This window comes from Vicia villosa, linkage group LG3 (assembly GCF_029867415.1).
Source record: "Vicia villosa cultivar HV-30 ecotype Madison, WI linkage group LG3, Vvil1.0, whole genome shotgun sequence".
Taxonomy (NCBI): Eukaryota; Viridiplantae; Streptophyta; class Magnoliopsida; order Fabales; family Fabaceae; genus Vicia; species Vicia villosa.
In genome coordinates, this window is record NC_081182.1 from 68,763,958 (window position 1) to 68,781,855 (window position 17,898).

The 17,898-nt window shown below is 36.1% G+C and overlaps 1 protein-coding gene across 1 annotated transcript; it reads left to right on the forward strand.

The window, feature by feature from the left end:
- The first annotated feature begins 2,573 nt into the window (after positions 1-2,573).
- Positions 2,574-9,439, forward strand: LOC131656039 (pachytene checkpoint protein 2 homolog). The gene is made up of 14 exons (XM_058925819.1): positions 2,574-2,875; positions 2,968-3,031; positions 3,321-3,427; positions 4,380-4,447; positions 4,947-5,050; positions 5,138-5,242; positions 5,436-5,525; positions 5,622-5,697; positions 7,716-7,785; positions 7,873-7,943; positions 8,117-8,207; positions 8,596-8,723; positions 8,854-8,982; positions 9,079-9,439. Exons 1-14 carry the CDS (start codon positions 2,764-2,766, stop codon positions 9,217-9,219), a joined length of 1,356 nt encoding a protein of 451 aa, XP_058781802.1. The 5' UTR covers positions 2,574-2,763; the 3' UTR covers positions 9,220-9,439.
- The last annotated feature ends 8,459 nt before the right edge of the window (positions 9,440-17,898 follow it).

A 17,898-nucleotide genomic window follows, 5' to 3' on the forward strand; every position in this document is an offset into this window, starting at 1 on the left:
GCTACAAGGGTAGAACAGACAACGCTGAATTCTAAATAATAACTCATGGTCGTTGCAGTACAAGTGTAATATTGACTATCTTATCAAAACAAAATTTTTATAAATAATTTATATTTATAATTGTTACAAATTTGAGACCCATGTATTTTGAAGGCCTTGTGCAACATGGCGGGGTGGACATGCCTTAAACTGATCCTGATCATAATAGTCACACTCATTGAACATTACTTTATCCACCTCACGCGGGGTTAGTCCAACACGGTGAAAGTCACAAATACCATTAGATTTCGGAGAAACATCTCTGAATGCACCCATATTAAACATTCCCAATGCTTTTTCAAGTGAGCCACTCCATGTTGCCCAAAAAATGTCCGGAGATGCATTTTCACGTCCATATTAAGGTTAATCTGGAGGTTTATCTCCGTAATATCCCCTATTTCAAAATTTATTGAGTTTTACGGAGATGCTTCTACGGAATATACTCTTTTAGCTTAAACCACAAACCATTAACAAATGCAGAAAGTTGTAGAAAAACATAAATTACATGAAAATAACATTATATAGATAATCATTTACATAAACTTAACATTACATTTCATTAGGACGTTGCAACATCATTAGAATATCTTTGACCGATCGTGCAATTGTTGCATCCACCTCAATTAGACACATATCAATACACACCCTATTATAAACACGTCCATTTTTCCATCGATGTCGGACCCCTAACACAAGGAACAAAAACATCATAAATTGCATCGTAATGTTTTTTTTTATCTTAAAGAAGAACATGTAAGGGTAATGTTTTATTAGAATTTCTGCTTTAACATTTTCGAAGATTGATATTCAAATTAATTTTTTATATAAACAAAGGATAACTCACTTACAACAACTTTTTTATGTATATTAAGTAAGTCTAAAAATGCATTTTTAAAATATACTAAAGACAAAATCGAATTTTTTAAGTGTTCGCCTTCATCCTCACCCCATGGGGTGGGCCCCTACTAATATTTTTACAACTTTAGTAAAGTCTACGTGTTTATATTGTTGAACTAGTCAGAGACCCGTGCTTCCGCACGGGTGATTTTTTTTCTGGTGTAGTATTTTTGTAATGATATGAATAATATAAATAAAAGGAATTATAAGCAATATGCATAATTAAAAGGAATTGTTTTACTTGAATAGAGTTAGAGTTTTATTGATTGCTCTGTTATACTCCCAATTCTTTGAAAACCTAATATCCATAGGAATCGTTTTGAAATTTGAAAATAAATACTTTAGTTTTCAAATAAAAGTCATTATTGTTTAAAATAAAATAGGCATTGTATTGAAAGTGACCCTTAAGATTAAACATTATTATCTTATTCATGTGCTAATTTTGTGTGTAATAAAGAACCATATAAAAAAGGACATGTGAGTTGGAGAAAAAAATAAAATTTTAACAAATGCAAATGTAAAATTTTAAATATAAATGAAAAATATGAAATAATTTACTTAATTTTAAATTTAACAATAATTATATAGAAAACAATGATCCACAAAAAAATGTTTAAGATAGGTTAAGAACACAATAGCAAAATTGGGTCAGGTAATTTAATAACTGACGGTCCAACAACAATTAAAAGAAAATGATATAGATCACTATGGTTTAATTATAAATGAAAAATGATCATATAAATTCAATTATATTAAATAATCATATAAAGAAATACTATAAGATGGAGATAATAAAAATGAAATATTAACATTTAAAAATAAAAATTATCTCTCAATTAATAGTAATTGTTGATTAAAATAAAATAGCTACTATGTTGATAATGACCCGTGAAATAAAAAAATAATTTGATGTGATATAAAATATATTTAAAAACAAATGTAAAATAAACAATAATCATGGAAATTTAATTGTATTAAATAATGATAAAAAATCGTGAGATGGAGAAAAAAAATAAAAATAAAGATATTATCTCTCAAATAAAGACAATGATTGATTAAAATAAAATAGACATTATGTTGATAGTGACCCGTGAGATAATAAATAAATAAATAGAGAAAAAAAATTAAAATGAAAGTAAAAAAGTGTGAAAAAATGTGAGAGAAATTTGAAATTTTAATTAAGATAGAGAAAATGTGTAATGATCAATTAAAAAAAAATTAAATATTGAGTTGATAGTGGCCCGTGAAATAATTAAATATTTTTGGGAATAATAATTAAATGATCGATTATTAATATTTTTTGCAATATTAGATAAATGTTGAAAAATTAAAATGAAAGTATGGAAAAATGAAATGCGAAAGAAATTTGAAATTTTTAATAAGATTAAAATTTAAAAATAGATTATTAATATTTTTTGTGATAATAAATAAATTAAGAAAATATACTAAAAATGCATTTTTAAAATATACTAAAGACAAAATCGAATTTTTTAAGTGTTCACCTTCATCCTCACCCCATGGGGTGGGCCCCTACTAATATTTTTACAACTTTAGTAAAGTCTACGTGTTTATATTGTTGAATGTTAAATGGCATTAAATTTAGCAAACACTACCCTTCAGAATTAAAATCACGGTACCATTATCATTTCACTAAATTCAAAGCTACCGTCCAAAAAAAAAATAAAAAAATAAGCAGACTTGTGGAAAATAGTAGCAGTAGAAAACATCTATGTTGAAATATTGATTTCCCGCCGAAATTAAAAGAAAACCCTGCTCCCATTTTCTTCTTCCTCGAGACCCGCACAGTCGCAATTCGCAACCAACAGAATGAGTTCTCCTATGGAGACGGAGCAAAACCTTCAAATCGATCAAAACGGCGCCGCTTCCCAACACTCTCCTCCACCTCCGCTGCCACCGGAGGACAAAGTTCTTGTGCCTAGTACTCTCTCTTTCCCTCTCTCCCTCTCTATCACATCTACTCTATACATTTTCATTTCTCATCTTACTTTCATTTGATTTTGCTTATTACAGTCGAGGTTTGCTTAAAACCTTCCAGTACAGCTTCCATTCACGATGTCCGTTCAGCCATTGAGGGGTAATATTCTCTTTCCCTTCTTCAATTTACTCCAATTTTACTCCTAGTTTTTTGTCTTCTTATTCAGAAGATTTAGGTTATGCAAGCTTATTCATAAGTGCTTATTTTGATAAGCGTTTGTGCTATAAGTTGCAAATTAACTGTTTATCCAAACAGACCCTTAATACATCGGGAATTACTTTTTCAATTTTCTTTGCCTTATTTTAGTTGGGAACTGAAATTGAACTAACTTTGGTTCAGTAGGCTTCTGTATTGTAGTTATATGCTTGACTGTTTCACTGATTTTCAGGATGCTTGAAAAGAGGAGTTTGAGCTATAATGGCGGACCAATTCCTGTTCCCGTTGATGAGCCATTTCTTGCTGATAATGTGCAAAGAATTTGCGTTTGTGATGCAGGTCTGTATGATATTCATTTGTCAATTTTCAATTGCACTTATGGTGGTAAATTGTAGATTTTTTTGCTATTATTATGGAGTAGCAAGATATGGAACTTGTTGATTTGATTTTATAGTATCATTTTGTTTTTACCAATCTAAGATTCCATTAGCACTGTTTTGTACTAGTTGAATCGAGTTATTTGGCAATTAGTATGTTAAAATTGGAATATATGTGTTAAAATATAAAATGCAAACTAGAGTAGTCAATAGCGGCGCTATCCCGCTATAGTGGAGCGGAGCGGAGGCCGACCGCTATGGGAAGAGCCTTAGCGGTGTTGAACACTATAGCGGCCGCTATAGGGTAAATAACGGGATAGCGGAGCAGAGCGGTTCCCGGCCCGAAGCGGTTTATGGCCCGCTATCCTTTTTCCCTCTAAAAAACAGTGCTATGAAATAGCGGCGCCATAGCCGCTATGGCGGATATATGGTGGTTTTTGGGCCTGCTACACTGGTAAATATTGGCTAATATTGTTGGTTTTTCCACCATAATCTGCTATGGCAGGATTTTGGCTCTCCGCCATCGACAACACTACTGAAAAACTAAAATTACCCCTTAAATTTACAACGTCTTATGGATAACTTTGGGGTTTTCAATCAAATTTGAGTTGAGACTCAACCTTAACCGACCCTCCTTCATAGTCGTATATGCACTCATGTGTGCTTTGATTTATGAATGTTTTATGAGTTAAGTTATTTGTTGAATTTTACATCAAATATATGTTTATAATTATTATTATCTGTAATTTATCCAAAAAATGATCAAGCTATCCCACTTTTGGGGCGGCCGCTATCAGGGATTCGCTACTCTGTATAAGACTAACTAAAAAGAATTTCCTAGACACATACACACAGACAAAGATCAGTTGTTTGCTGCTTCTTTGAGTCTGATGTTGGTAACTTTTTTTGTGTAGGTGAAGGGATGCAAAATGATAATGTTCTTTTGTTCTGGCAAGTCAAGCCGGTTGTACATGTGTTTCAGGTGATACCGCTTGCTTAGTCCTGACTTTATAACAGAGAATTGAGAGTAGGAATGTATTTTGTTAAAATGGTGATAAGCTTCAATTGATTCATCTACCAGCACATTTGAATATACACTCTCCTGAGAACGCTAACCAATAACAAGCTTCCCCCATTATAATAACACCTAAGCAGAATTTATAACCACCTATTGATAGAAAATGCTGACACACATGCTTTACCATGCTTTCTAACTGAAAAGAGAAAATAATAAAGCAGATATAGTAGAAATATGCATAAAATAAAAGTTAAATTAGATGATTTGAATTGCTCATCTTAACAGTAAACAAAGGGGGAAAGATAACATGATATTGCAACATGTTAAAGCTGTAACATGCGATGTTTCATTGTGCATCAATAGCAAACTCCTTCCAATATCACTTTGCTTTAGTCTAGAATCTCTTTGTTCTGTTAATTTGGCTCAGAGCTTAGTGGATATTGTTTGCATTTTGCTTTGTCAGCTTAGCGAGGAAGGACCATGTGAGGATATCAGCTCTGATGGCCAGTCTTCTAGCTTCAATGAATGGATTCTTCCAGCAAAAGAATTTGATGGCATGTGGGAAAGGTTCTTACTTCTTTATAGTTCATGCCTTTCCCTTGATTATAGTTTTCTTTATAGAATTAAAGTTAATATTTACCATCACTTTTGCAGCCTGATATATGAATCTGGTCTAAAGCAAAGATTGTTGCGGTATGCAGCAAGTGCTTTGCTCTTCACGGAAAAGGCTGTTGATCCGTTCCTTGTTTCATGGAACCGGTAAGCACTAGAGATATTTATTTAGTTTGGCATTGGCTTTATATCTGTGATCAAGATTTACTGGTATGATTATCCGTCTCTGTACAAATATTATGCATTTATATATTAGTTGATAATTTCATAGTCACACATGAGTTAGGTGATTGAACTATGAACATATCTTGATATTTTAAGGATGTGTAATTATTTGCAGCATAATTCTTTTGCATGGACCCCCTGGAACTGGAAAGACGTCTTTATGTAAAGCATTAGCTCAGAAGCTATCAATTCGATTCAATTCGAGGTGCTTTGATCTATTATTAATACTCTTAATCATATTTATTAATGAAAACAAGTAAATGAATGGAGTAAATATTTAGCTACCATCTTTCCCACTCAGATTCACACAGGCCCAGCTTGTTGAAGTGAATGCACATTCTTTGTTCAGTAAATGGTTCTCCGAAAGCGGCAAGCTGGTATGCATGTATGCCTTTACTTTAGGTTTCTGACATTTTTTTGTAAATTTTTAGTACTTAATAGCTTCAATGTTTAATATATTGGTGGGCTTGGCAATCAAGTTTCCTTCATGTTACGTGGGCTGGGGGCATAAAATTTCTGTACTTACCTTACCATGCCACTTTCAAATTGATATCAAGCTTGATCAAAGGATTGAATTGACTTTAGTAGCTTGGAAAACCCTCTGTTTGGTAGTTAGAATTGCATCCAGAAGATATGAATTTCTGTTTATTCCTATGGTTAGGGTATAACTTTTGAGTTCGGGTAGTGATACAGATCATTAACCATAGCGTTGATTAAGGTTGCTTGAATGCCCATTTTACTTCTATACGATGTCTAACAATTACCAACTTTATGCTTAAACACACATTCTTATCCTGTGATGTAGACATAGTTTTAAGGGTTAATAGTAGTTTACCCCCTGTAATATGAACGTGTTTTGGTTTACCCCCCACCGTTGCCAAAGGCAGGTTTTGGCAACGGTTTTTTTTGAAAAACCCGTTGCCAAAAGGTAGGGAGGGGGGAAAAGCAAAATTCGCTAACATTACAGGGGGTGAATTACTATTAACCCTAGTTTTAAATATCTTTGCAATGATCAGCGTTGTCAAATATCGTCCAAGGTGGCGCCATGGCGGATATTGGTGGTGGAATTTTGGTCTTCCATCATGACCAAATATGGGTAGAATGGTGGCGCCATATGTTTGGCTTTAATGTGGAATTTTGGCTCTCCACCATCGATAACACTGGCGATGATAAATAGTTTTGATTTCTTATGGGGGGTATTCAGTGAAAAATAGGTTCTTGTATAAAGACAAGCCATACAAAGCAGATACATCTGCAGACTAGTATTAGCATTTGTTGAAAAAGCAAAAAAAGGGCAACATCATCTTCATTGTGATTGTTACTTTCGGAATTTAAGCATTTAGTTGTCTTTTGTTACATCTTAGTATTAGTCTGGTTTTGCAAGCCAGATTGTATCAATTGACATTAGGTTTGTAAAAAGAAAGCTTGCAGTAGATGCTTGCTTGGGTAGAAGATTATGCTGGACGGTTTCTCATGGTGTCCGAAACTATGCACTACCATCCATACATGGTACAAAAACTTTGTACATAATAGGATACCGAGACATGATGATACAAAAACTTTTTACATGATAGGGTATAAGAAAAATAAAATATATACAAATAATAAAAAAGGCAACCTGGTGATACAAAACTCCTACTATGGCTAGGTCAATTCCAACCTTTGCACCAGGGCTTCTCATATAAGGCAAATAAGTGACTACCAACCAAGATAAGAAAAATAAATATATATGCAAAAAATAAAAAGGGCAACCTGGTGCTACAAAACTCCAACTATGGCTGGGTCAATTCCAACCTTTGCACCAGGGCTTCTCAAATTAACAAATAAGTGACTACAATATTATAGTGAATGAAAAAAAGATAAGTGACTACAATATTAAAAAAAAGAAATCTAAACGCCATAAATTATACCAAGTGAATGAAACATGTTAAGGCACAGGTGAATTAGCAGTCAGCAGTTTGTATTAAAATATCGGTTCATTGAGATACTTAACCTATGTGTAGTCACATGCATTCAACAAAAAAGTTTGAAAGAAAAGTACACCAAATGCCTATCTATACCAAGATAATTAATACTGATACTGCAAACATTTTGATATACTCATTTTCCCCTGGATAGTATTCTTCATTCATTATATATATGAAAATAAATGCATGATTAACAAGTAAATTACATGTATGAGACCCATTGGAATCATTAGTCGTCGAAAACTAAGTTATTTCACTTGACTATAATCCAAGAGTCCCTTATGAGTTTCATTTAACTGTACCCATTTTGGGAATTTAAGGAGTTTTGAATCAGAGATTAGAAAATCAAGTGGTAAAATTGCGTAGTATACACGAACCATTTTGTAGTTTTGTTATGTTGAATGCGTAACATGTTCTTTGTTTTCTAGGTAGCAAAACTATTCCAAAAGATTCAAGAAATGGTAGAGGAAGAAAGCAATCTGGTATTTGTTTTGATTGGTGAGGCATAATTGAAGAAAAATCAACTTAATACCCATGTGTTATTCTTATACTTCTGCTTGAGTATATATATTTCTGATCCTGCAGATGAAGTCGAAAGCCTCGCTGCTGCTAGAAAAGCTGCTTTGTCTGGTTCTGAACCTTCAGATTCTATTCGGGTAAAACCCTCCTTCCCGTGCCTCTGCAGGAATAAAGTCTCTTCCTCCCCACTATTTTCTGAAAATGCTATAGGTTGTATCACAAACTTGTAGAAATGTAATTCAGAAGTAATGGCTTCTGTATGGGTGTCTTTATTTTTTAATTCGGTTTCAATCTGAATATTCAATTTCAGGTTGTCAATGCATTACTAACTCAGATGGATAAGCTAAAATCATCTCCAAATGTGATCATTCTAACCACATCCAACATTACCGCTGCTATCGGTAAGCCTAAATCAATTTCTCATTCATTCAATTTTGTAGGTTATGTCGGTGCAAATGAAGTCCTGTCTTCTCCCATAAGCTTGATATAGATGGTTAGATCTGTTTGTCATTATAAACCAACCTACTTTTATTCCAAAGCATCCTCTTAGAGCATGGAAAGTCAAATTGCTAAATAATTAGGGTCGGGCTTAATATACATGGATCCAAAATTAGCACCACTTAAACATTAAGCACATCACAAGAAATATTTTTTCTCCCACTAGTTTGGAACACCCCAAAGTATTTCTAAAATAGTTTCTTCAGTATCCACTTCCCATATAAAATTTAATTTAAAAAACACATGATTACAAATGTTGCAGATCATGCAAATTTATCAATTTCTTTGCAGATATTGCTTTTGTTGACCGAGCTGATATCAAAGCATATGTTGGTCCACCAACTCTTCAAGCTCGATATGAAATATTAAGGTCTTGCTTGCAGGAACTCATGCGTACAGGGATATTAACTAGTTTTGAGGTGCAAATAGATCTCAATCTTGTCCTGGAATATTTTCTGATAACAAAAGCCATTATGAATATTTTAATCTATTTGAATTCAGATATTTTAGTTTGTTAATCTTATGGGATAATCATGCTGACTTGGTTAGGGTTGTAAGAATATCGTACTTCCAAATTATGCTAGTGCAAAACAAAGGATGAATGCACCCAATTTTCACGAGGCTACTGCATCCATGCAACTGTGCAAAAAACTAGTTGAAACTGCAGAGGCATGCGAGGTAGGACAAAAAAAGATAAAATACTTCTGGATCTTTAACCTCTCTGTCTTTAGGTCTACCTGTATATCTAAACTGTTGTGTCTGATCTGTCTACAGGGAATGAGTGGAAGGTCTCTCAGAAAGCTTCCATTTTTGGCACATGCTGCACTTGCAAATCCTTTTGATTGCAACCCTATCAAGTTCTTAAGTACAATGGTAGATACAGCAAAGAGGGAGCGATCTGAGCTTCCCGATTAATGTAACTGAAATTTCTAATTAGAAAATTTTCAATCAAAAGTGTAACACTTACTTCCAGTGCATTATAGTGCGATATGTTCTTATGTAATTGCGATGTTTATTTATTATACACAGTTATCAGGAGTTAGTATCCTAAACAAGTTTTAGGCTCAACCATGGGATCAATGTCCTGGAAACTTGAGACTTGTTTTAATAGCATAATTGACCGGTATTAACATGACTTACATGCCTTATGTTTTGTAAAAAATTTCAACGGAGGTTAAAGTGCACTTTGAAAAAGTTGGATGACTTGGTTTCTCTTGCTAACCAAAACGGGAAAAGGGAATCACATCCTGTCTGGTTGGTCCTAGCTGCTATTGGATTTCAGTTTGAATTTGAAGCTTCAAGATCAAACTTTGTCTTTCACGCCAAGTTTTGATTTGACACTGTTCCCACGAAAAAGACACCCGGGACCTGGACAAGTAGTGGTTGGCTACGACTAGGGGGAAAGTGATGAAGATTGCAATAAATGTAAGCTGAATTCAATTATTATAAAATATCTGGCAATTATATAGTTGAATGACTCTAAAGTAGCTGGTTAAATTCTTCAGCATAAATAGTAATTGATCGATGAAGTCAGTGAATGGATTCTAATAATCAGATCCAAAGTATTAATTGCACATGAAGATCCATATATTAATCAAGATACCACTATATACATGCTTTCACTTTTTCTTTTCTGTTACATTAATATTCCTTTGTCATTCTTAATTCAAAAAGAACATTCTTTAATTCAGTATCCAACAGACTAAACTAATATGTGGATCACAAAATTAAGCTTATATAGTTGTCTGACTTGGCCCAGGTCATTAATTATTGGCCCAGGTCATTAATTAATCTTAAGATTCTTAATAATACAATTAAACAACACCAACATTATCCTTAAAATATGTTGATAACTGACTTGCTACATGTGCTAGTGGTCTCTTTTACCATCCTTTGTTTCATGTTAATACCCTTGGGAGAGGTATCACTGACATGTGGGGAGACATCATTCTCCCACACAGTATTCACACACCCAATTCCATACATAGCAAATAGGTGAAGATCAGATCAGATTCAGATCACTGTGAGTAAAAATTAATATATTTTCTTTATTAAGCTTCAGACAAACCCCACATGCATGCTACTGCACCAAGCACTTACAAACAAAGTGTTCCAAAAAATTATAATACTTTTTTCACATAGACCGACCAAAAGATAAAGGAAAAGAAAAACCAATAAAAAGACAAAGGCCTATTCCAATATCAGGGAGCAGCCTTTAACACAACTTACCAACAAAAATAATACTTAGTGAATTCTAATGTGGACAGATGGCCTAAAATTGACTGCTATTTCAAAATTAAACAAAACTCTAACTAATATGATGACAACAAATCTCTTCATTTTTGTTATGATTAAGACAATGATCTAATCAGTGTAAAAAATTAACACTGATCAATTCATTGTCTTAGTCGTGAAAATATGAGAAAACGGTTAATTTCATTGTCTTAGTCGTGAAAATATGAGAAAACGGTTAATTTTACTCTCTCGAAAAAGAGTTAGAATCTCATACTATATTCAAATATCTGAGCACAGTAGACCACAAACCAAAAATAGTTAAAATTGTACGTTTGTAAAATTTGCTTACTTAATTACTTGGGATCTTGAACACAAAAAAAACCCTTTCACAGTTTCACTATCTCTATATACATCACTTTCATCGTTTGCCTTTTTCTTTGTGGAAACGTGCCCACACTGTTCATTAAAGAGAAAATATTTGCATGCGGGAATATAAGATTAGCCAGCTTCTCTCCACACACAGTATGCGTGCATCACAACCCTACCTTTTCTGTTTTCACATACAAATATATATATATATATATATATATATATATATATATATATATATATATATATATAAGATGTAACATGTTCGTATATTTATAAATAAATCTCTCTATCTATATGGCTAGCTCGTTCTCTCTTCTCTCTCTCTCTTGCTAGTACTTTTAATTGTTAAACAATTAACAAGTCATGATTATGTTAAAGTTGAAGAATGTCTTCTTCTATATACTCTCACTCTCAACATGGATCTTCCCACCTTCACTTTCGACGATTCATCTCATCTTTCTCATCATCATCATCATCAGCAGCATCATGCAAGACAGTACATGCCTAGTTGGATATGGGAGCCAAGATTTCCATATTAATCTAGCTTGAGGCAGTACACAACACAATCATGAAATGGAAGGCATGAAACCATCCATGGGGAATTAAGCATTCCTGGTCCGAATTTTATCGTTTTATCAGTTCTTCTGAATCAGTTATTCGGTTTCTCTTCAATTTTCATTTTCTTGATTTGGTCTTTTGGAAGAGTGTGTGTAACCATGCATAATGTTACACTGATATATATGCATGGTTTCATGTTCATTCGGATTTATTTCTTGTACTTTGTAATAGTTGTACCTTTACTACATTAGGCTACAACTATAAATCTGCAGATGAGTGTACTTGTAACAGATGAGTGAATGTAAACCTATCCATTGCTGTATTCAATAACATTTCTAGATTTACTTATTTCAGTTTCTTCTTTTACTTTCTTTCTGTTTTGTTACAATCTTCATTTATATATTATTCAACACCAACATTCATACATGATTACAATCATCTAAAAGAGGTTTATGAGAAAGCATTTCCTCATGAAAAAAGCAGTTTATTTATGCCATATAGTACTAAATTTGAATTTTTATGACTAAAATTGGGTTTGAAATGTTGATGGCTATCAGTGGACAATTGCATATTGTAATGAGTTTAAAGGATGTATGTATATACACTTTTCTTTTGCTTTTCTCTTTAATGATAAAAAGCATTGGTTGACTAAGTTGTTGTTAATGTGCCTACTGAATCCTGGGCAGGCTCCATGTACGAGACACATATGATATACTCAAAACATGGTAAAGCTCATTTTTATCATTGTAATCATTTGTGTCTTTTTCTCTTTTCTATTACCTTAATGATGACTGGACGGAACTAAAGTGTCAATTTGGACACAGCATTCAAAGTGTATCTGATATCTGTCTCTCTAATTGGCGCACCATTTTTTTTTTCATTTTATTTACTGGTTATGTTACATACACAATAATTCTTTTTTATTCTCGAAGTTAACCGATACCGTTACAATGCAAGACAAATTTATAGAGTAGAATGAAAATCACTTCATAATATCATTGATATAAAATGCACTTATATAGGCTTATTACGCAAGCAAGGCATTACTTGCAATGCAAGCAACTAATATTGGCCTAATTACATTAGTTAAGCCGAACAAACACTCATCTAATATGAAACTACTAGCAGGTGTTCTGATTAAACATACAAACACCAAACAAGACAGTAATAAAAACTAGTGAATCTCAGCTACATCACACACTCCAAGCTTTACTCTCAATTTGCAAAAGGAGTCCAACTTCAGAGGCTTGGTCATCATATCAGCAAGCTATTCTTTAGAGTTGCGATGGGACAGTTCTATAACACAATCTTTTTGTGAGATCCCTTAGAAAGTAGAATTTGACATCAATATGTTTACATTTGCCATACATTATTGGATTCTTTGACATCTTAATGGTTAAGTTTTTGTTACAGAGTATCACTGTGCAATTCCTTTGTGTCTACCCCAATGCACTGTACAATTTCCCTGAGCCAAATTCCTTGGCATGCACTGGATGATGCTGCAACAAACTTTGCTTTAGTAGTTGATAGGGTAACAATAGGTTGTTTTTTAGATGGCCATGGAATGGTTCTTGAGCCAAGTGTAATATCCTATTTATTTTCTATTTAGTTAGAAGGTAACTAAATGGCATCATGGGAAATAAAGTCTAGTTGGGGGGTATTGTGGTCATTGCACCTAACACTAAGACTTAAGGGGTTGTTTGACTGAGTTCATTTTCTTGTCTTTGGAACAAAACATAATTTTGGGAGAAAGAAAAGAAAAGAAACGTGAAACAAGAAGGAAGAGGAGGAAGACCCACATCACAACTTCACCTTCTACCTTGCATGCTCCTTTGATTCAGCAATATCCTTCATCTTCTTCTGATTTTCGCAGCTTCTTCTTCAGCTTAGTCAGGTGAGTCTCATAGATAGAGACCTTGGGGTATTCTATGGGGTTAATGCCATGTTTGGGGTTAAGGGTTTTTGAGAGTAAATGTTCAATGATCTTACAAATTGCATGTCCAACCCTTCATCTTAGTAATAATGAGTATATGTATGTTTACTATAGCTTATTATTCGATCATCAATGGCTGCATGTAGAAATTTGGGGCTTGGGGACCCCAAATGCGTTTCTGCATTTTTGCTGATTTTGCAGAGTTCGCTGCAGCGAACTTTCATTCGCTGTAGCGAATGGTTCGCTGTAGCGAACTGTGTAGTGAATAAACCTGGGAGCAGAATTGATTTATTCGCTGTAACGAACTTTCATTCGCTGTAGCGAATCGGGGCTTCGCTGGGAGTTCGCTGTAGCGAACTAACCTGAATTTGAATAAGTTTGCTTCTGTTTGAGTTCGCTGTAGCGAACAGAAGTTCGCTGTAGCGAACTAGTCTGATGCAGAATTGATATTTCTCCCATTTGAGTGCAGTTTCGTTTCGTATCGAAATCGAAGGCCTCTTATGACTTGTATGGCATTCTGATATATGTTTTAATTGTAAAACACCATGATATGAATGAAATCCCTTGGATATGCTTGTATGTTGTGAAATACAAATGGTGTGGATTATTTCCTGGTATTATTATTATTATTATTATTTATTTCGTTTGTTCCGGTTGAACATTCGAATGTGATTGCCTGTGTGATGGCTGATACCGTGCTGTGTGATCTCGGTGATGTGTGATTATGCTTGAATCGGAGTAGGCCTATACTACTAGGGGGTAAATCGCATAGAACATTTATTACTGTTGCGATGTGCTTGTGAGGGCCGTAGGGGGCACTTCCACACTTGCGTTACACATCAGTGTTCTCGGTATGTTCTACACACCTGAGCTACCAGTGCGATGTGCTTGTGAGGGCCGTAGGGGGCACTTCCACACTTGCGTTACACATCAGCGTGCTTGGTATGGTGGAGAAGTAATGCCATGTAGGCGACATTACTTCCGATTCACCTCTAGTGATGCCACGTAGGCAAGATCACTAGGCTTTCGCCCAGTGGGCTTGTATTGTCAAGAAGGCGTGTTTGCACTCGGCGTAACTCATCTGCGTGTGGAAAATGATGGGGCCGGACGCCATTTAGGCAATGTCACGGTGACAACTCATCTCGGATGGATTCCATTTAGGAAGAGTGTCCGATTGGTCTTGCGATGTGCTTGTGCAAGTCTCTTGACGCTATGTACTTGGTTACTCACCGAGGGTGTGGATGGCGTGGCCTAATGAGTGGGACGTAAACTTACTCCTGGATTCCTCGTACATGGGTACGGGTCTTCATACCTGTTTGTGATGGCGTTAAGCCTGTTGTTGTTGATGCCTCATTGGATAGTTATGGGACTTCCATTGATGGTGTAACCTTGTTTGTGCTTGTACCTAGCCGTGAGGATAACTCGGATTCTCGGTGAATCCGTTGATTGCATGTTCCCTGTAGAACCGAGTGAACCCGTAAGATAGGGAGACTCACTGAGATTTAGTAATCTCACCCCATTCCAATTATTCTTTTTACAGGTGGTTCGAGGCAGGATCGAGGCAAGGGTAAGATGGCTTAGCTTCGAGTTGATGTTTCTTGGCGATGCGTTCTTTTGTAGTTCATGATCTTTTATACTATCATCTTTTGTACCATGGATACGTATTTGTACTAGTTGGAACTCATGTATTTTGGCCATGACAGTTTGGGCTTTTGTACTTTTACTTATACATTATCTATTCCGCTGCTTATGTTTATGATTTTCGAGTACCATTTTAATGCCATATACGTATATCCTAGGCAATGTATGTATGGGGTGTTACAGTTGGTATCAGCAGGTCGAACCTCGGCTTTGCCACGAAACATCATAAGTCAGCATAATTCTGCCTCATATGTGTAGTGTCGGCATGATTCCTTATGTCTTACTTATGGCATTAAGCCTGATAAACTTGATTCCGTGTGTAGGACAAACAGGAAGATGGCTGATCGACGCAGAGGTCCCGGAAGGCCCAGGACGAGGAATGTGGAGACTGAGCCTGAAACTGAGAATGCGGGTGTGCCTTGGGTGCAGATAATGCAACAGATGCAGCAGCAGAATCAAATGATGATGCAAATGATGCAAGGCATGCAAGGGCAACAACCAACCGCTCCTGCTCCTACTCCTCAGACTGCAGCAGGGCCTGACTTTCGTGCCTTCTTTCGGATGGATCCGCCAGAGTTCTTGGGTGGTTTAGATCCTGTGATTGCTCATGATTGGCTATATGCTATGGAGATGATATTCCAGGCTATTCAGTGCACAAAGGAAGAGAAGGTGATCTTTGCTGCTCAGAAAATAAAGGGACCAGCAGGTAGATGGTGGAATACGGAGTCTACGTATTTCACTAATCAAGGAATCCCAAAGGATTGGCAACATTTCAAGACAGCTTTCTTGGAGAAGTACTACCCCAACAGTGTGCTTGCTTTGAAGGAGCGTGAGTTTCAGTCCTTCAAACAAGGCAACATGTCGGTGTCTGAATATGCTGAGAAGTTTGAGGACATGGCTGCTTATTCTAGACAAGCAGCTTATGCACCAGATGAGTTGTGGAAGATTGATCAGTTCCTTATGGGGCTGAATGCTGATATTGTACACAGTGTGTCTCAGAGGGAGTTTACCACTTATGCTGAGTGTTTGAGGCAAAGCTATGTTACTGAAAACACATTAAAGAGGGTTCAGGAAGAGAAAGAGCAGAACAAGCCGGTTCGTAGGGATCAAGGGAGATCGGGACAACATTTGAAACCCTGCAATTCTCCATCTATGAAGAAACCAGTTTACAGGGATCGCTCTAATCCACCTCCACAATGTGGGAAGTGCAACAGGAAACATTTTGGGCATTGTAGACCAGATGTTGGGGTCTGTTTCAGGTGTCATTAGCCAGGACATATCGCGAGGGATTGTACTGCCCCAAATGTTCCTGAGAAGACTAAGGGCCGTGTTTTTACCTGGTACGTGTTATGTCAATAATCAACCCTTGTTTGTATTAGTAGATTGTGGAGCGACACATTCTTTTATCTCTTATCATTGTGTGCGAAGGCTTGGTTTTGAGACAAGTTTCCTTCCAAATCCTATGGTTATTTCTTCGGCTACTGATGATGTAGTAGAAGCTCGAGAAATTTGCAAGGAGTGTTCTATTAACTTCAATGGTCGTAGATTCTTGATTGACCTTATTTGTCTACCGCTTAAGAAGATCGATGTAGTACTGGGTATGGACTGGTTGACGGCTAACTCGGTGTACATCGGTTGTAAAGAGAAGGCTATCTTCATTCCTGCTGAGGAGACTACACCAACCGATGCCATTGAACATCTTCTTGAAGGTACGGTTAACATGATCAATTACCTTTTTGCTCAAGAGAAGTCTTTCCTTTTGGTTCTTACGTCGGACTCCAAGGACAAGAAGAGTGTATCGGAGATTCCAATTGTGTGTGAATTTTCCGATGTTTTTCCTGAGGATGTTACTTCTCTTCCGCCGGAAAGGGAAGTTGAATTCTCTATTGATCTTGTTCCGGGTACCGCTCCAGTTTCTATTGCCCCTTATCGAATGTCTCCTGCTGAGCTAAGAGAGTTGAAGAGTCAGTTAGAGGAGTTGTTGGCGAAACACTTCATTCGTCCTAGTGTTTCTCCATGGGGAGCCCCAGTCTTATTAGTAAAGAAGAAGGACGGTAGCATGCGATTGTGAGTCGACTATCGTCAGCTAAACAAGGTGACCATAAAGAATAAGTACCCTCTACCGCGGATTGATGACCTTCTGGATCAATTGAAAGGAGCCTGTGTGTTCTCGAAGATTGACCTAAGGTCGGGATATCATCAAATTTGGGTTAAGAGTTCGGATGTATCTAAGACTGCTTTTAGGACGAGATACGATCATTATGAGTTCTTGGTTATGCCATTCGGGGTAACCAATGCTCCTGCTGTCTTTATGGATTACATGAACCGAGTGTTCCAACCGTATTTGGACCAGTTCGTGGTAATCTTCATAGATGACATCTTGATCTACTCTCGGACTATTGAAGAGCACATGGAGCATTTGAGGATTGTGTTGTCGGTTCTTAGAGAAAAGCAGTTGTTTGCGAAGTTTAGAAAGTGTGAGTTCTGGATGTCCGAAGTCAAGTTTCTTGGACATGTCATATCTGGCGGCGGCGTAGCTGTAGACCCTTCAAAGGTAGAAGCAGTGATAAATTGGGAACGACCCAAGAATGCAACTGAAGTCCGTAGTTTCCTAGGCTTGGCAGGCTACTATCGGAGGTTCATTATGGGATTTTCCAAATTGGCATTACCTTTGACCAGACTTACAAGGAAGGAAGTTTCTTTCGAATGGAATTTAGAATGTGAGAAGAGTTTTCGGAAACTCAAGGAGAAACTGACTACTGCTCCAGTGTTGGTAATCCCAGATCCAAACCGATCTTACGAAGTGTTCTGCGATGCTTCTAAGAAAGGCTTGGGTGGAGTGTTGATGCAAGATG

What these genes read in the sequence shown, in the direction of transcription:
- LOC131656039 (XM_058925819.1), top strand. Translation starts at nt 2,764, where the DNA reads ATGAGTTCTCCTATGGAGACGGAGCAAAACCTTCAAATCGATCAAAAC. An exon ending in TCAATTCGATTCAATTCGAG is followed by an intron (nt 5,526 to 5,621) that starts GTGCTTTGATCT and finishes TTTCCCACTCAG; the next exon opens with ATTCACACAGGCCCAGCTTG. An exon ending in AACCTTCAGATTCTATTCGG is followed by an intron (nt 7,944 to 8,116) that starts GTAAAACCCTCC and finishes ATTCAATTTCAG; the next exon opens with GTTGTCAATGCATTACTAAC.